Source organism: Anolis sagrei, chromosome 6, assembly GCF_037176765.1.
Source record: "Anolis sagrei isolate rAnoSag1 chromosome 6, rAnoSag1.mat, whole genome shotgun sequence".
Lineage (NCBI taxonomy): Eukaryota > Metazoa > Chordata > Lepidosauria > Squamata > Dactyloidae > Anolis > Anolis sagrei.
The window spans coordinates 133,390,260-133,410,089 of NC_090026.1; the positions used below are offsets into that span (position 1 = coordinate 133,390,260).

Here is a 19,830-nt window from a genome sequence, read left to right on the forward strand (position 1 = left end):
ATGTTTACCTACCCATCTTGGGTTGTTTATGCCACTTGCTGTTGACCGGCTGGCCGGCCGGGTATTTTTAGTTGTCCTGGGTCTCCTCTCTCTCTCTCTGGCCTGCACCTGCCTGGGGTCATGGGAGGAGCTGGAATGTGGGGAGGGGGGAACATTCTTCACCCGGGGGTGCTTTGTGTTTTTGCTGCCTCAGAGGCCTTGCTCCTCCTCCTCTGTCCAGCTGGGCCTTCTTCTTCTGGGCCTGACCTGCCTGTGTGACTCAGGCCTCTTGGGACGTGGGGAGGGGAGGGGCCACTGGCCGGCACCCTCCTCCCTCCCTCCCCCACCCCAAGCGCAGACATCAACAACACCGGAGGAGGCAGGGAGGCACCCAGAGGAGATCCCTTTGTTGTCTGGGCCCGCTCACTCCAGCTGCCGGTAAAGGGGCCCGGAGGGCTGGCTTGGGGAGGGAACAAGGGAGGAGGGGGAGCCTTTGGCTACTGTTGGGACAGGGAGGGCCGGCAAGGGCATGGCCTCTTCAGCAAAGGCACTCTGCTGCTGGGAGGCCTTTCTCTCTCTGACCTTCCCAAAGTGGAGCCAGGCCTTGTTTCCTCTGGGGCCTGGCCCTCCCTCCGGACCCGAATCTCTCGCCAGATGCTTCTCCTACTTTCTCCCTCCCAATGTTTTGGACTGCATTCCCCAAAAGGCCTCACCAAAGGTCAAGGTTGGGGGGAGCAGAGGAAGCCTAAAATGACATACAGTGTGGACAATAGGGTCATCAGTTGGGAACCTCTCCCCTCAGCAACAATATAGTAATATATTATATAAATATTGTGCTATGCTAATAATATAATATATTGTATATACATATATTATTGATAACAATATTGTAATGTAATACAATATATTGCTAATAATAATACAATGTAAGAGTTCTATATTATAGTCAATATTACAAATAATATTTCAGTATAGTACAATAATATTAACATTATGTTATGCTAATAATATAATATATCGTATTATATAGGATGCTTGCCAAAGTGCAGGCAAAACGTCAGGAGAGAATGCCTCTAGACCATGGCCATACAGCCCGAAAAAACCTACAACAAACCATAATATATTGTATTTACATATAATAATGATGATAATATTGTAATGTACTACAATCTAATACTAATAATACAATATAATAATTGTATGTTATATATTACATTACAAATAATATTGCAGTATAGTACAATATAGTAATATATCATTCTAATATTTTGTTATGCTAATAATATAATATATTGTACATACCTATAACTTGTAAGCCGCTCTGAGTCCCTTTCAGGGTGAGAAGGGTGGGATATAAACGTAAATAAATAAATAGGACAGCCCCCCTGTTCTAGTCCCAGGAGGCTTGTACCCCCTCGCCCTGGTCATTGGCATCTATGATGCTGACACTTGGCATCTGTGAATTGATGGCAGTTCGTTTGTTGTTTTAAAATTGCATTGTAGCATGTGTTGACGGTGGGTTGTTATAATTTTTTGTTGCTTGTTTTATCCTTTTGTACTGTTTTGACTTGTTGTGTGTTATATGTGCACCCTGGAGTGCTTTATAAGCCACCCTGAGTCTCTTTGGGGAGATAGTGGTGGAACATAAATAAATTATTGGTGGTGTTGTTGTTGTTGGGTGGTGTTGTTGTTGTTGTTGTTGTTGTTATTATTATTATTTGAAACACAACAAGATGAGTCCACAGCAGACACTCTGCTGGCTGTTGCATTGGATCATACGTTGGACACTATTATTATTATTATTATTATTATTATTATTATTATTATTATTATTATCTTCTGAATGGTCTAGAGTAGGCGTCCTCAAACTTTTTAAACAGAGGGCCAGGTCACATTCCCTCAAACTGTTGGAGGGCTATATTATAATTTGAAAAAAAGCATGAATAAATTCCTATGCACACTGCACATATCTTATTTGTAATGCAAAAACACTTTAAAACAATACAATAATTAAAATGAAGAACTATTTTAACAAATATAAATTTATTAGTATTTCAGTGGGAAGTGTGGGATTGTTGAGCTAGGATTGTTGTTGTGTGCTTTAAAGTCATTTCCAACTTAGGTTGACCCTCCGGGTAAATGACCTTGGAGGGCCGTATCCGGCCCCCAGGCCTTAGTTTGAGGACCCCTGGTCTAGAGGGCCCCTTATTGCTGCCAAGGAGGGAGGACTTGGTATTTTGTGTGTGTGTGTGTTTAGACTTTATTATTTATTATTATTATTTACTGTATTTGTATACTGCCCTTCTCGGCCCTCAGGCGACTCACCTCCAAGCTATGTCATTATGTGCACACACATATTCCAAAATCTGAAATCTAAAACACTTCTGGATTCAAGCATTTCAGATAAGGGATACTCAATCTAGTTTTGCACCTAACTTCCAGCAAGCAAACTGATAAAAACTTCCCCACATGTGACTACAGTTCTGGACAATTTTCACTAGTTTTACAGGAGTCTCAACAGCAACAAAACACAACAACATTAAACAAAATCACAGAAATATAATAAAAGTAACTTGTCAAGGCACCTTCATTAACATATAGACCTCTCTAATACTAAGAAATCACTATGGTATTGGACTTGGTATTTTTGAAGGGATGGGAATATTTGGTGGGTGGGCTTTGTGGTTCTGAGTCACCAATGAGGGACACCAGGGAGGGAAGAAGGCCTGGGGAGGAACTCTTGTCCAGAAGGAAGGCTCATCCTTAAAATGGACAGGGTGCCATCTTGGTCCAGCATGGCTGGCAGTTTCCTGGCAGGAGAGGAAGAACCTCCACCCTGGCACCAAACCCACCTGATCTTGGAAGCTCAACATCATCAGGTTTAGTTAGTGTTTGGATGGAGCCTGTCCCTGAGTCCCAGGTGCCAGGGGGAAGATTTGATACGCAAAACCACTTCTGAGAGTCCCTTCCCTAAAACCCAGCCCTCTCTAAATCCTTTGAAGGCATGTCTGGGCCTGTTGGGGCCCATGCCCAGGTGCCTCAGGGTGCCATCTTTGGCCCCTTCCTGGCACTTGCCCTGATCCGTCTGAATCAGTCCCTTGGCGTTTGGCTGATGGAATGTCGCCCGGGCAACTGCCTCATCCGGACCAGGAAGTGACTCAGGGCAGGAAATGCTCTGTGGGACAGGACCAGACATGGCTGGCAGGAGGAATCATAGAATCATAGAATCAAAGAGTTGGAAGAGACCTCATGGGCCATCATCCAGTCCAACCCCATTCTGCCAAGAAGCAGGAACATTGCATTCAAATCACCCCTGACAAATGGCCATCCAGCCTCTGCTTAAAAGCTTCCAAAGAAGGAGCCTCCACCACACTCCCTCCGGGGCAGAGAGTTCCACTGCTGAACGGCTCTCACAGTCAGGAAGTTCTTCCTCATGTTCAGATGGAATCTCCTCTCTTGTAGTTTGAAGCCATTGTTCCGCGTCCTAGTCTCCAAGGAAGCAGAAAACAAGAGGGGATGAAGGTGGCAATGACGACGAGGATGATTCAGTTATGTCCCATCTTCATTCCAGTACGCCAGATCTCTTAACACAGTTTTAAACTGTAGATACAGTTTGGAAAACAAGCCGCCTACATAGGGCATCAAGCAGGCAATCTGTGTTGTGAATACTTTAGTTCTATTTTGATGTTGACATTTGTGTAAAATACAAACAAGCAAATAATAACATCAAACAAAGTACAACAATAACAAAACATACAATAAAACGAACACAAAATAAAATGGTAAAGGAATTAAAACACAGCAAGTAGGGCTGTGTTTTAAATGCACTGCAGTGTCTTGTGAGCTATATAAATAAAGATTATTATTTCTGCCATCAGAGTTCCTGCAACATGGATACCTCACACCTCTGAGGATGCTTGCCATAGATGCAGGCGAAATGTCAGGAGAAATGCCTCTAGAACATGGCTCTATAGCCCGAAAAAACCCACAAGAACCTAAAGATTATTATTATTATTAAAACATCACTGTCGATGCAATTTGGAAAACAAACAACCTACATAGAGTATTAAGCAGGCATTCTGTGTCGTTAATACTTTAATTCTATTTTGATGTTGACATTTGTGTGTTCTAATTTGGAAGCCATCTTTAAGTCTCAGCCTATAGGAAAATATTTTTTTTATTTATTTATCATGTCAGGAGCAATCAGACATTTGTATTACATTTTTAACAAAACAAACAAACAGACAAAATGCAAGTTTGGTATTCTATTAAATGTCCTTTGACCAGTCTCTGGCCCCTTGGAGTGCCTCTGGTGTTGCTGCAAAAAGGTCCTCCCTTGTGAACACCAGAGGCACCCTTGGAGTGCCTCTGGTGTTGCTGCAAAAAGGTCCTCCCTTGTGAATTGCAGCAGGTGGTCAGTGGTTTGCTTCTCTCCTCACTCACATGCCGTGGATTCCACTTTGTGGCCCCATTTCTTGAGGTTGGCTCTGCATCTCGTGGTGCCAGAGCGCAGTCTGTTCAGCGCCTTCCAAGTCGCCCAGTCTTCTGTGTGCCCAGGGGGGAGTCTCTCATTTGGTATCAGCCATGGATTGAGGTTCTGGGTTTGAGCCTGCCACTTTTGGACTCTCGCTTGCTGAGGTGTTCCAGCGAGTGTCTTTGTAGATCTTAGAGAACTATTTCTAGATTTAATTCGTTGACGTGCTAGCTGATACCCAAACAGGGGATGTGCTGGAGATGTCTCTGCCTTGGTCCTTTCACTATTGGCTGCTACTTCCCGGCGGATGTCAGGTGGTGCAACACCAGCTAACCAGTGATGTAGGGCGCAGACACCCCGTGATAATGCGGCATGTCTCATTAAGAGCCACATCCACTGTTTTAGCGTGGTGAGATGTGTTCCACACTGGGCATGCAGACTCAGCAGCAGAGTAGCATAGCGCAAGGGCAGATGTCTTCACTGTGTCTGGTTGTGATCCCCAGGTTGTGCCAGTCAGCTTTCGTATAATACTGTTTCTAGCGCCCACTTTTTGCTTGATATTCAGGCAGTGCTTCTTGTAGGTAAGAGCACGGTCCAGAGTGACTCCCAGGTATTTGGGTGTGCTGCAATGCTCCAGTGGGATTCCTTCCCAGGTAATAATCCTCAGAGCTCGGGATGCTTGCCTGTTCTTAAGGTGAAAAGCGCATGTCTGTGTTTTAGATGGATTAGGGATCAGCTGGTTTTCCCTGTCATAGGCAGTAAGAGCAGCTAGAGCTTCGGAGAGCTTCTGTTCAACCATCTCAAAGCTCCCTGCTTGAGCAGTAATGGCACGATCATAGGAAAATATTAGGTAGTGGTAGTTGTGTAGTAATAGTAGTAGTAGTAGTTAAATTAAGTTATTTGTCTCCTGCCTTCTTCTTAGTTTGGGGCTTACTATCAACAATTGAACAAACAATTTTAAACAGCAGTCCTTCCTCTGTTCAGAGGACGTTTAGGGGCTGGACTTTACAAAATCCTAGAGTTTGAAGAGACCTCTTTGTGCCAGGCAGGAAGGCACAATCTAAGCCCTCCCAACAGATGGGCATTTGTTGTAACCAGACAAGGTCTCAGGGGGCCAATGCCCAGCCAGGAGCGTCAAAGGTCAAGAGGGAAAAGGGCTACCCACAGATTAGCCGTGGGACCTGGCAACCCTAAAGCGGCACCCTTGGCCTTGCGTCATGAACATCCCTCTTCCTCCTTCTCCTCCCTTTCTTCCTGGGCAGGGTCCGTGAGCCCCATTTGCCCCCATGGCTGTGAGCCAGGAGCACTATGGCGACTACCATCGCCTGCCGGACTACGAAGATGACTCTCCCCCGGAGGAAGAGGAGGAGCTGCTGATCCACGTCACGGAGGGGCTGAAGGGTGAGAGGGAGCAAAGGTGGGTCAGACTCTGAGGGAAGCCATGTTCTTCTGACCAAGCTGAACAGTTGTCTTTCCTTCCCAGATTCCTGGCATCACATCAAAAACTTGGACAACTTCTTCACCAAGATATCCTTCCTGGTAGTGACAGCGGTGTTCTCAGGTCAAGAACCCACTTCATGTGGGCGCAGCATCATGCATGGCTCTGCTGTGAGCCTTGAGAAGAGAGGCTGCCCATTATCCATGGGTCAAGAGAGGAGGAGTGGGTTCTGGGTGGGAGGAACAAATGAGGTGTACTCAGAGGAGGAGTGTGCCATCGTTGTCCTCCCCCTCAGCACAAAGACTGAGGGCAACAAGGAAAGGGCCTGAGGCTGTGAGGATTTGTGGGAGTTGAAGTCCAAACACTTGGAGGGCCCAAGTTTGCTCATGCCTAATCTATACATTAGAGTGAAAGCAGTTTGATACTAATGGTATTGTTTACTTTGCTTATTGCTTGTTGTTTTTACTATTGTTTGTTGTTTTATCGATGTATTGTTGGGCTTGGCCTCATGTAAGCCGCTCCGAGTCCCTTGGGGAGATGGTGGCGGGGTAGAAATAAAGTATTATTATTATTATTATAAATCTCTGGCACCATCCATGCCAGAGCAACCTTGAGAGACAGCACCAGAATGTCCTAAGATTATCTCAGTGGTTCTCCACCTGTGGGTTCCCAGGTGTTTTGGCCTTCAACTCCAAGAAATCCTAACAGCTGGTAAACTGACTGGGATTTCTGGGAGTTATAATAATAATAAAAAAACTTTATTTATACCCCGCCACCATCTCCCCAAGGGGACTCGGGGCGGCTTACATGAGGCCAACCCCAACAACACATCAGTAAACAACAAAGCAGCAAGCAAATAAAACAGTACAATTAATACAACTCATATTACTTACTTACTTAGGCAATCCCTCGTTGGCGGAGTAGGATAGTCTTCCAGGATCAGTATTCTTGTGGAACCATAGGTGACTGTGGAGCCTATATTCTTGACCTGCATCTTCTCCCTTCCACAGTGAGGACATTGGTTTCCAGGTGGAAGGCGGTCTCGGTCGGGGTTGGCTTGACACGCCTTCCTCGTGGCACATTTCTCTCTTTCACCCTCCATTCGTGCTTCTTCAAACTCTGCAACACTGCTGGTCACAGCTGACCTCCAGCTGGAGCGCACAAGGGCCAGGGCTTCCCAGTTCTCAGTGTCTATGCCAGAGTTTTTAAGGTTGGCTTTGAGCCCATCTTTCAATCTCTTTTCCTGTCCTCCAACATTCCATTTTCCGTTCTTGAGTTCGGAATAGAGCAACTGCTTTGGGAGATGATGGTTGGGCATCCGAACAACGTGGCTGGTCCAGTGGAGTTGATGGCGGAGGAGCATGGCTTCAATGCTGGTGGTCTTTGCTTCTTCCAGCATGCTGACGTTTGTCCGCCTGTCTTCCCAGGAGATTTGCAGGATTTTCCGGAGGCAGCGCTGATGGAATCGTTCCATATAAGCAATAACACACAAAATTTAAAACCTTAAGTCTGCTCTGGCATAGGCCAAAACACCTGAGGACCCACAGGTTCAGAACCATTGTCCCAGAAGGTGGGTGAGGGGGCTTACCTTCACAATCTGAACAAGACAGGAGCACATGAACCCTACTGGTATTGAACAGGAAGCTCTGCTTTTTCCCCACATCCAAGAAGGGAGTGGGTCCATCCATGTGTTTGAGGTGGGAAGCACACCATTCTCTGGGCTGTTGGGTTGGGGCGTTTGCCTTGAGGCCCCTTTTTTGGAGCCAGTCGGGCAAACATTGGGGGGAGGAAGTGTTTCCCATTGAGCCACTGGGCAGTCCTCCATTTTGTACATAAGCCCCGTAAAGTGGTATCCTTGCTGCGCATGAAAGCATGATTTTCCTTGACGGTCCTTGTGTACATCTACCATTTCCACCAGAAGAACGGCTTCGCCTGCATGATGCTTTCTGATGTCTTTGAGCTGGTGTAAGTATTGGGGTGCTATATATGGGATTGTGGCAGGAAACGTGGGAGAGTACGCAGGCTGATGCCCTGGGAAGATTTTTATAAGGGTAAAAACTTGCTTTTATTGTTTACGGTAATGCATTTCAGATAGAAGAGTAAATATACAAAAGAAAGTGACCCAACTTTAGTAGAAGAGCCCTTAATGCTGCCACTCATATCTCTGTGTAAAGCATCGTGAGGCAGAGAGAGACCTCATTGTCTTATGGGTGAGTGGGCTTCTTAACAAAAGACCCTCCTCATAAATGTACAGTAGAGTACTGTAACTTTTTAGCAGCAGCGTGACCCAGCAGCAAGGGACCAAAGTGATAAAAAGAACAAAAACACAGAAGACCAATGATATCTCTTCCTTAGGAGGCTTTTCTTTATAGCAAAATAATATGGTGGAACTATATACAAGAACAAGGTTTCCATAACACGGACCAAGGTCTTTCCACACCCTTCTTTGCTTCCACACTGGGCATCTTTCTCATGCAGATAAACAGCTTTGCTCTCACAGAGCCTCTTCTCACACCAACCTTTACATGGGAGCGTCACACAGCATCTTTATACACAACAGTCTTCATACTGGAGCTTCACACATGAGACCTTCAACCTGGGGTTTCTCACACCACACCTTTTCACACCGAGGCCTCTCTCACACTGAGGCCTTTTGGACAGACACCTCTCTCACACTGAGGCACTGAGGGAGATTCACTGAAGCCTTCAATCACATTGAAGCAAATGAACACTGAGGCCAACTCTCACTGAAGCCTTCACTCACACTGAGGCGAACTAACACTGAGGCAAACTCTCACTGAAGCCTTCGATCACACTGAGGTGAATTAACACTGAAGCAAACTCTCACTGAAGCCTTCACTCACACTGAGGCGAACTAACACTGAGGCAAACTCTCACTGAAGCCTTCGATCACACTGAGGTGAATTAACACTGAAGCAAACTCTCAGTGAAGCCTTTGATCACACTGAGGTGAATTAACACTGAAGCAAACTCTCAGTGAAGCCTTCGATCACGCTGAGGCGAACTAACACTGAGGCGAACTCTCACTGAAGCCTTCGATCACTGAGGTGAACTAACACTGAGGCAAACTCACTGAAGCCTCCAATCACACTGAGGCGAACTAACACTGAGGCAAACTTTCACTGTAGCCTTCGATCACACTGAGGCAAACTCTCACTGAAGCCTTCACTCACACTGAGGCGAACTAACACTGAGCTGAGGCGAACTCACACTGAGGCAAACTAAGCTACAAGCACACCTGCTTGTATAGAACTGCAGCTTTTGCTGAGTCATTGCCTCCATTTAACCCTTTCAGTGCTTGACTCACATTTTTAAAATTAAAAATGCCTATTTAATTGCAAAAATTAATACTTATTTAATTTTTGACATTCCCTTCTCAAACAAAAGGGTTATAACAGCACACTAAAGACTTTAAGGAAGGAGGAGGAGGAAGTGACCTGTCCATGTAGGCAGAAAGCAAAACACCTTGAGCTACATAGATCTAGGAAATGGGAAACCACGTCAGGAGAGCCTTGCCACAGGGTTCCCTCTTCCTCCAATGTTGTTCTATAGCTACAACCCCAAAGAAGGATGAGGATGAGAGTAGGGTGAGGTGCGTGAAGCTGAAGGAATGAGGCTGGCCTTCCTCCATTTGGCATGAATAAATAATAATTTTATTGCTTACCTGCTTATCCTCGTGGCGGGTTACAACATCGCTAAAACACACAATCGTCTAAAAACATTCTACAAAACACACACATTAAAATCTATTTCCACAAAATACATATTAAAATACACAGAACGTAGATTTAACATAAAACTGGCTGGGTAGTCTCCCAAGCTCCAAGGTGTGAGTTCGGTCTATCCCTGTTGATACACTCCAACTCTTTCCTGTTCCAACTGACTGCTCTTCCTTGCTTCCCCCAAAAGGCAGTTCCTGTTTGTGGTGGCCTTCACCACCTTCCTGCTCTGCTGCGTGGAGTACGACGTCCTCTTTGCCAACCGGCCCCTCAACCACACTCAGCTGGACAGGAACAAAGTGACGCTGCCGGATGCCATCCTGCCCACCGCCCAGTGCACCCAGAGGTAAGGCGATGCTGGGGGGGGGGGGGGAGGGGAGCTGTGGTGCCATTTGACCATTGCACCACAGGAGCCAAATGGAGGGCAGGAACAAGGCCTCTGTGGCCCTCAGCTAAGTGTTGCACCACAGAGTAGGAACAGGACCCTCTAATCATGAATTACACCACACCTTGGATGAAAAAAGAGTCATCTTTATTTGAAGAATAATTGGAGCCAATAAGAGAGATGAATATAAAGTTGATAGAAGTCCAAAAGCAAAAAACCAAATAAGCAGAAACAATAACAGTGTCCAAACATAGGAATAATATCAAAGATCTCAAAAGCTTGCTGTTTCAATCCAGATGCAAAGAAATATCAAATGCCTTCCATAAAAACCATGAACATAGCCACTGCTAATCCACTTGAAAAGCCGGGAAACCTAGACCACAAGAATATCCAGAAGACTTGACTTGAAACCAAATGATGCCTGGTCTGAAGGAAATTCCCTAAGAGCTCAATTTATGTCCCAGAAACTGATTTCTACTCCCTCCAGTTTTTGACCTTAATTGCCAAATTCTTTCTGACCTGCGTAAACATTGGGCCTCTCTACGGTTCTGGCTAATTTCCAGACGGCGACTGGTCTTATCTATCTCCTCATTAACTGCAGGTGTGAAGCTATCTTGCAGACTTGAACCTGGAGAAGGGAGTGAACTTTCCTGCAAACTCGAGCCTGGAATTTTCTCATGAGAACTTAGCCTTTCCCCTGACCCTTCTCGATCAGAGTCTGTAGTAACCTTATTGTCCAAAGTGTCTCCATTTTGCACCTCATCCTCATTGACATCCAAGACAGGCTCAGAAACATTAGAAGGGAGAAACACTATGACAGATTCAAGGTCAAACACAGGCTGAGTCCCAACACTAAGGCTTCTTCAACGTGCACCCATCCAGGTGTTTTGGGGTAAAGCTCCCAGGATTCCTGACCATTGAACAAGCTGGAAACAGGGGCTTCTGAGAGTTGGAGGCCCAAATACCTGGAGGGCTGCAGATTGAAGGCTGTCATGCAGCCAGTATGGAGGAGGTGTTCAGTCCACCACCACAAACCTTGGTTTCTGGAAAGGGCAATTGGAGTTGGACCAAAAACCCTGAAACAAATGTATAAGTGAGATTTTTTTCCCCCATTTCTTTTTCTTATATTCAAATCTGCATACCACAAAAATAAAATGGTGCAAAAAGCTAACACAAACAATATAATAGTGAAGTCAAAGACAACATTTCCAGCATTTATAATTTTATCCTTGAATCTGGCCCTGCTTGGTGAAATTTTCTGTGTTTTTAATGCTTGATTTTATATTGTTGTGTCATATATTATATTGATTTGGCATTTTATGTATTTTGCTTGATTCTAATATGTTTTTGTGTTATATTGTTTGTATTGTATCGACGGGCGTGGCCTCATGTAAGCTGCACCGAGTCCCCTTGGGGGAGATGGAGCGGGGTATAATTAAAGTTTTATTATTATTATTATTATTATTATTATTATTATTATTAGCTGCAGTTGTAATTGGACACCTAATTCTACTCTTCCGTGATCAACCAGTTGCCCTTTCATCTAGATATTTAACCCAAGCTGATTAATGCAACCCACAGCATTTGGGTATTGGTCGAGATGAATTGGGGCAATGATGGGGCTCTCCCTCATTTATTTATTTATTTGCAGCTTTTCTATTCCGCCCTTCTCCTCACCCCGCAGGGGACTCGGGAAGGATTACAGTGTACACATATATGGCAAACATTCAGTGCCAATTTTTGACATGCAAACATATACAGACATACACAGAGGCTATTTAACTTTTTCTGGCCACCAGGGGAGCTGTCGCTTTCCTCGTCCATCTGCAATGCTGATGAAGCACTTCCGCATTCCCCGCATGCTTCCCCACTGGAATGCTTTGCTGGAGTCTTCTTTATGGCCTCATAAATCAGTTAATTTTTCCTCCCCACACTTTAAGGTGGTACTTTATTTTCCTACTTGACAGATGCAACTGTCTTTCGGGTTGCAAAGGTCAACAACAGGCTGCACATAATTGGTTGGAAACCCACTCCAACCCAGGCTGATGAAGCACTTCTGCAATCCCCGCATGCTTCCCTGCTGGAATGCTTTGCTGGAGTCTTCTATATGGCCTCATAAATCAATTAATTTAGCCTCCCCACACTTTTAAGGTGGTACCTTATTTTCCTACTTGACAGATGCAACTGTCTTTCGGGTTGCAAAGGTCGACAACAGGCTACACAATTGGTTGGAAACCCACTCCAACCCGGGCTGGCTTCGAACTCATGACCTTTTGGTCATGACCTTTGATCGTAATGCAGCTGACAGCCAGCTGCGCCACAATCCCGGTGCCTCATGGGTTGTTCTTCCCTCCCTCTGCCAGGATCCGGTCCAGCGGCTGGCTCATCTTCCTGCTGGCCATGGCGGCCATCTTCTGGCTCTACCGCCTGGTCAAGGTGCTCTGCAGCCTCCTGGGCTACTGGGAGATCCGCGCCTTCTACACCAAGGCCCTCAAGATCCCCTCGGTGAGTGTGCGGGGGGGGGGGGGGGAGGTGAAGGCTGACAATGGGGGTCCCTCTGGGGAAGATGGGCTCCAACTGGGGTTCCTGCCCTGCCCTGGGATGACACGGGGATTTATATGTTAGCTTCACCTTTCCCGAAATTGATTCAATGTGTCTACTCTAGTTGGGATCGGGAATTGCTTGCCCACCAACATTTCACAGATAATAACTGGGATATGGAGGACCAAGCCATGCCAGAGTGTGGCCAAGATGGCAAATGTTATTAATGAGGAGGAATACACCAGCCAGGAGGGTGTGCAGCAGTTTGTTTTTGCCTGAGTTCACTGGGAAGGGCAAGATTTTGCCCCTTCTCTTTACTCCTCCTGCTGAGCTAACTTAGTATGAACTAGTTTTGCATTTAGAACTCAGTTTGCACGAGTTGAAGTAAGCTGATGCCAAAGGGAGAATGTGACAGGATGACAAAGGAGCTGGGGTAGCCAGTGAGATTGGCTTGGCCCACTCCCTCCTTGGTAAAAGGAAAGCTGTGCAGCAATTGAATGCTTGAGCTCAGTTTTCATTTCTTACACTGCTGAGGTAAAATGTAAGCTAGACTTTGAGTGGAATGTGTGCATGTGTATATGTATATGAGTGTATATGTATACATACACCATGTATACATATACACTCATATACATATACACATGTACACATTCATATACAGACATATATATATGATAGCCAAGTGTAGATCCTTCTTCCCTTCCGTCATTGAACCCCTCTTTTCTCTCTCTTCTCTTCTCGCAACCCCTCTCTCTCTCTGCCCAGGCGGAGTTGTGCAACTGCAGCTGGCAGGAGGTGCAGTCGCGGCTGATCTCGCTGCAGCGGGAGCAGCAGATGTGCGTCCACAAGCGGGAGCTCTCTGAGCTGGACATCCACCACCGCATCCTGCGCTTCAAGAACTACCTGGTGGCGCTGGTCAACAAGGGCCTGCTGCCCCTGCGCTTCCGGCTGCCCCTCCTGGGCCGCGGGGTCTTCCTCACGCAGGGCCTCAAGTACAACCTGGAGCTGCTCTTCTTCTGGGGGCCCGGCTCCCTCTTCCAGGGCAAGTGGAACCTCCAGCCCCAGTACAAGCGGGCGGGGGCCCGGCTGGAGTTGGCCCGCCGCCTGGCCCGCGCCATGCTGCTCCTGGGCCTGGCCAACCTGCTGCTCTGCCCCTTCGTCCTGGTCTGGCAGGGCCTCTACGCCTTCTTCAGCTACACCGAGGTCCTCAAGCGCGAGCCCGGCAGCCTGGGCGCCCGGCGCTGGTCCCTCTACGGCCGCCTCTACCTGCGGCACTTCAACGAGCTGGACCACGAGCTGCAGGCCCGCCTCGGACGCGGCTACAAGCCAGCCTCCAAGTACATGAACTCCTTCGCCAGCCCCCTGCTCAGCACCCTGGCCAAGAACGTGGCCTTCTTCGCCGGCTCCATCCTGGCTGTCCTCATCGCCCTGACCGTCTACGACGAGGATGTCCTCACCGTCCAGCACATCCTCACCGCCATCACCCTCCTGGGCCTCGTCGTCACCGTCGCCAGGCAAGTCCCGCCGTACTTGGGATCTAGTGTTGTTGTTATTCTTACAATTTAGGATCTATAGCAGAGTGCGGCATATGAGCTCATGATCGGAAACAGGAGGGGAAATATGCAGGGTGATGCTCTGGGAAACTTTAGAAGAGGGAAAAACTCAGGTACACCTCAGGCAAAGGCAAAGAAATAAGCAAAAGGCAAGTAGCTTAACTTTGCTAGTTGAGTCCTTGCTGCTGTAGGATCTATATAGCAATATTAAATAACCACTCACAAGCCGGTTTTGCATTGAAATGAATATATTGCTTGTATCTCTGCAGCAAAGAAAGACACCACCACTTCCTTTTATACACCTTTCCTGCCCAACTTCCCCCTCTTCTCAGTTTTCTTATGAGAGATTGTTGCTTCACAAGTTCCAGTACAAGGCTTCCAGCGCCTTCTGCTGGCTTCAAAATGTCACAGAGAGAGAACTGAGTCAGCCAGGATGATTCAGTCAGGATGTCATGGAGGGAATTTGTGATGTCTTCATGCCGTCAGAAATTGACTCCTGACACTCTCATGACTCTGTGTGTCCGCCATCTTGAGACAGAAAGGAGCCTTGTGGTGCTCCCTTCTTAAACAAAGGGCAACAAAGCACTAAATAAATACTTTTGGGAAGAAGCAGGGGGAAGTGACCTCTCCATGCTGGCAGGAAGCAAAGCACCCTGACATACACAGTAGATCGACAAAAGAAAGTCATCTAACTGTTGGGCGAGTGGGCTTATTAATAAAAGACCCTCCTCATAAATGTACAGCGGAGTAACTTATTTGCATCATGACCCAGCACCATGGGAGGCTTTTATTTGCAGTAATTACAAGGACTAGGTTTCCATAACATGCATGCATACATACATAAATACATAAACAAGTAAATACCTTGACACACAGCAGCCTTCGCACGGGAACTTTCTCACATGAGGCTTCTCACACTGAGGTTTACCTCACACTCCTCAGGACAAGACTAGCTTTGGTCCACTGACTCTAACAGGCTTCGGCCTACTCACTCTTTCAGTGCTTGACTCACACTTTTGTAATTGAAAATACCTAGTTAGTATTTCATATTTCTGACAGCAACTTTGGTAGAAGAGTCCCTGCTGCTCATGCTTCTGTGCGCTTGGCCTCTTGAGCCAGAGAGAGGCCTCCCATCTCAAACAAAGGGAAATAAAATAAAAGGGTTTTGCAGAGAAGAGGAAGAGGGAAGTGACCTTTTCATGCAGGCAGGAAGCAAAGAACTGTGACATGCATAGTAGATCGACAAAAGAAAGTGATCTAACTGTTAGGCAAGTGGGCTTATTAACAAAAGACCCTCCTCATAAATGCACAGCAGAGTAACTTACTAGCAGCAGCGTGACGCTGCACCATGGGAGGCTTTTCCCTGTAGTAAAATAATATGGTTGCATTATTTACAAGGACTAGGTTTCCATAACACAAATAAATACATACTTTCATAGTAGCTTTACACACAGCAGCCTTCACACTGGAACTTTTTCATATGAGGCTTCTCTCACACTGAGGTTTACCTCACACTCTGCAGGGCAACACTATCTTCGGCCTACTCTCTCTTTCAGTGCTTGACTCACACTTTTGTAATCAAAAATACCTTTAATTTAATATTTCTGAGAGTAACTTTGTTAGAAGAGTCCCTGCTGTTCGTGCCTCTGCACAGCAGCCTTCACACTGGAGCTTTCTCACACGAGGCTTCTCTCACACTGACGTTTGCCTCACACTCCTCAGGACGTCACTGGCTTTGGCCTACTAACTCTTTCAGTGCTTGACTCACACTTTTGTAATCAAAAATATCTAATTAGTGTTTAGTATTTCTGACACTAACTTTGGTAGAAGAGTCCCTGCTTCTCGTGCCTCTGCACAGCAGCCTTCACACTGGAGCTTTCTCACATGAGGCTTCTCTCACACTGAGGTTTACCTCACACTCCTCAGGAGAACACTAGCTTCAGCCTTCTAACTCTTTCAGTGATTGACTCACACTTTTATAATCAGAACTACCTAGTTAGTATTTAATATTTCTGACAGTAACTTTGGTAGAAGAGTCCCTGCTGCTCATGCCTCTGCACACCAGCCTTCACACTGGAGCTTTCTCACACGAGGCTTCTCTCACACTGAGGTTTGCCTCACACTCCTCAGGACGACACTGGCTTTGGCCCACTGACTCTAACAGGCTTCGGCAAAAGACTTTTGGGAAGGAGAAGAAGAGGGAAGTGGCCTCTCCATGCAGGCAGGAAACAAAACACCTTGAGTTACATAGATTGAGGAAACAAAGGTGGAAAACTGGCTTTGGCCTACTAACTCTTTCAGTGCTTGACTCACACTTTTGTAATCAAAAATATCTAGTTAGTGTTTAGTATTTCTGACACTAACTTTGGTAGAAGAGTCCCTGCTCCTCGTGCCTCTGCACAGCAACCTTCACACTGGCGCTTTCTCACACGAGGCTTCTCTCACACTAAGGTTTGCCTCACACTCCTCAGGAGAACACTAGCTTCGGCCTGCTCACTCTTTCAGTGCTTGACTCACACTTTTGTAATCAAAAATACCTAGTTAGAATTTAATATTTCTGAGAGTACCTTTGGTAGAAGAGTAGCTTTACACACAGCAACCTTCACACTGGAACTTTCACACACGTGGCTTCTCTCACACTGAGGTTTACCTCACACTCCTCAGGACAACACTAGCTTCGGCCTGCTTACTCTTTCAATGCTTGACTCACTCTTTTGTAATCAAATATACCTAGTTAGAATTTCATATTTCTGAGAGTAACTTGGGTAGAAGAGTAGCTTTACACACAGCAACCTTCACACTGGCGCTTTCTCACACGAGGCTTCTCTCACACTGAGGTTTACCTCACACTCCTCAGGACAACACTAGCTTCGGCCTTCTAACTCTTTCAGTGAGTAACTCACATTTTTGTAATCAAAAATACCAAGTTAATATTTAATATTTCTGACATTAACTTTGGTAGAAGAGTCCCTGCTGCTCGTGCCTCTGTGCGCTCGGCCTCTTGAGCCAGGGAGAGGCCTCTCTTCTCAAACAAAGGGAAATAAAATAAAAGACTTTTGGGGAGAAGAAGAAGAGGGAAGTGACCTCTCCATGCATGCAGGCAGGAAGCAAAACACCTTGAGTTGCATAGATTGAGGAAACAAAGACGGAAAACCAGACAGCAGGCCTCCACCACAGAGTTCCGTCTGTCCCTCTTTGCTCTGCGTACAACAAGTGTGGATACTTCTGTGCTTCCCACACTTGGTACCGGCCTTCCTCACGACGGATGGGACCCCCAACCCCGCTTTCTCTTGGCAGGTCGTTCATCCCGGATGAGCACATGGTCTGGTGCCCAGAACAGTTGCTGCAGTGCGTCTTGGCCCATATCCACTACATCCCGGACCACTGGCAAGGCAACGCACACAAGTCGGAGACACGCGAGGAGCTCTCCCAGCTGTTCCAGTACAAGGCTGTGAGTGGGGCCCTGGGTAGAGAAGCGGGAGATAGGCTCAATATACACTTGCACCCCTGTTCCCACCCAGAACAGGGGTGCCTGTGAGAGATGGCACCGGGGAACCCCAGGAGCAGGTGAAAGGCTCCTTGTGGCTTTCCATCCCACCTGAAAGTGGGCCTGGCCTTTTGGGAATATGCATCCTTCTTCCAAGAGGCTTCTGGGAGTTATGTATTTATTTATCGTGTCAGGAGCAAACCAAAACAGTTGTATTGCATTAAAAACAAACATCAAAATACAAGGTTTGCAAGCTTGGTATTCTATTAAATGTCCTTTAACCAGTATCTGGCCACTTAGAGTGCCTCTGGTGTTGCTGCAAGGAGTGCATGTGGCAGGGCTCAGGTTGCATTGCAGCAGGTGGTCAGTGGTTTGCTCCTCTCCACACTCGCATGTTGAGGATTCCACTTTGTGGCCCCATTTCTTGAGGTTGGCTCTGTATCTCATGGTTCCAGAGTGCAGCCTGTTCAGCACCTTCCAAGTCACCCAGTCCTCTGTGTGCCCGGGAAGAGTCTCCATTGATTGAGGTTCTGGGTTTGAGCCTGCCACTTTTGGACTCTCGCTTGCTGAGGTGTTCCAGCGAGTGTCTCTGTAGATCTTAGAAAACTATTTCTTGATTTAAGTCGTTGACGTGCTGGCTCAATACCCAAACAAGGGATGGGCTGGAGATGTCTCTGCCTTGGTCCTTTCACTCTTGGCTGCTACTCCCTGGCGGATGTCAGGTGGTACAATACCGGCTAAACAGTGTAATTTCTGTAGTGGTGTTGGGCGCAGACACCCTGTGATAATGCGGCATGTCTCATTAAGAGCCACATCCACTGGACATGCATACTCAGCAGCGTAACAAAATGCAAGGGCAGATGTCTTCACTGTCTGGTTGTGATCCCCAGGTTGTGCCAGTCAGCTTTTGTATGATGTTATTTCGAGGTCCACTTTTTGCTTGATATTCAGGCAGTGCTTCTTGTAGGTCAGAGCACGGTCCAGGGTGACTCCTCCCAGGTATTTGGGTGCGCTGCAATGCTCCCGTGGGATTCCTTCCCAGGTCATCCTCAGAGCTCGGGACGCTTGTCTGTTCTTAAGATAAAAAGCACATGCCTTTTTGTTTGTTTTCTGTTTGTTGGGAAGAGGGTAGTATGGGAGGAGGGTGGTCTTTTGCACTGGTGGGTCAGCCTGGCATCCGGGAGTGCCCTGACCTGCCCTGCCCTGCCCTCCAGGTGTTCATCTTGGAGGAGCTGCTGAGCCCAATTGTGACGCCCTTCCTGCTCATCTTCCCCCTCCGCGCCCGGGCCCTCGACATCATCGACTTCTTCCGCAACTTCTCCGTGGAGGTGGTGGGCGTCGGGGACATCTGCTCCTTCGCCCAGTTGGACATCCGCAACCACGGCAACCCCCAGGTAGGGCAGTCTGAGCGGACTGAGAGCGGGAGGTGGGGGTCTTGGACTCACTCCTTCGGTGACTAAGTTTTCGTTGAGTTTTGTTCTTTATTTACTGTTATGATTTTAGAGTTTTTAAATCCTGGTAGCCAGATATTGTTCATTTTCATGGTTTCCTCCTTTCTATTGAAATGGTCCACATGCTTCTTGTGGATTTCGATGGCATCTCTGTGTCATCAGGCATGGTGGTTGTTGGTGTGGTCCAGCATTTCTGTCTTCTCAAATAATCTGCTGTGTCCAGGTTGGTTCACCAGGTGCTCTGCTATGGCTGATCTCTCTGGTTGAAGTAGTCTGCAGTGCCTTCCATGTTCCTTGATTCGTGTTTGGGCGCAAGGAACACGAATGGCCCTCCCTCCGCTTAAGCGACTGAGGGGGAAAGGAAAGGGCCTGAGGGCAGGGATTGTGGGAGGTGAAGTCAAAATGCCTGGAGGGAGGACCAAAGCTTACCCATGCCTGCTTCAGAGGGATTCATTCAGAGCAGTGTTGCTCAACTTGGGGGGTCAGGACCCCTGGGGGGGGTCGTGATGGGGTGTCGGAGGGATCACCAAAGACCATCAGGATACACAGTATTTTCTGCTGGTCATGGGAGTTCTGTGTGGGAAGTCTGGCCCAATTCTGTCGTTAGTGGGGTTCAGAATGCTCTCTGATTGTAGGTGAACTATACATTCCAACAACTACAACTTCCAAATGTCAAGGTCTATTTCCCCCAAACTCTAACAGTGTAGTGAGGATTCATGCCAAGTTTAGTCCAGATCTGTCATTGTTTGAGCCTACAGTGCTTTCTGGAGATAGGTGAACTA

The 19,830-nt window shown here is 46.9% G+C and overlaps 1 protein-coding gene across 3 annotated transcripts in view; it reads left to right on the forward strand.

Moving 5' to 3' along the window:
- ATG9B (autophagy related 9B) overlaps positions 1-19,830 on the forward strand; it is a 30,242-nt gene that overhangs the window by 3,447 nt on the left and 6,965 nt on the right. Inside the window, exons 1-9 of one of the 3 annotated variants that reach the window (XM_060782799.2) lie at positions 298-417; positions 5,716-5,854; positions 5,937-5,980; positions 7,792-7,856; positions 9,822-9,977; positions 12,380-12,521; positions 13,323-14,071; positions 17,408-17,561; positions 18,812-18,991. In XM_060782799.2, coding sequence (XP_060638782.2) covers positions 5,740-5,854; positions 5,937-5,980; positions 7,792-7,856; positions 9,822-9,977; positions 12,380-12,521; positions 13,323-14,071; positions 17,408-17,561; positions 18,812-18,991 — 1,605 coding nt within the window. In that variant the 5' untranslated portion in view covers positions 298-417; positions 5,716-5,739. Of the gene's footprint in view, positions 1-297; positions 418-5,715; positions 5,855-5,936; positions 5,981-7,791; positions 7,857-9,821; positions 9,978-12,379; positions 12,522-13,322; positions 14,072-17,407; positions 17,562-18,811; positions 18,992-19,830 lie in introns of those variants that run through there. The other 2 variants (XM_060782798.2, XM_060782801.2) reach the window with 2 other exon arrangements.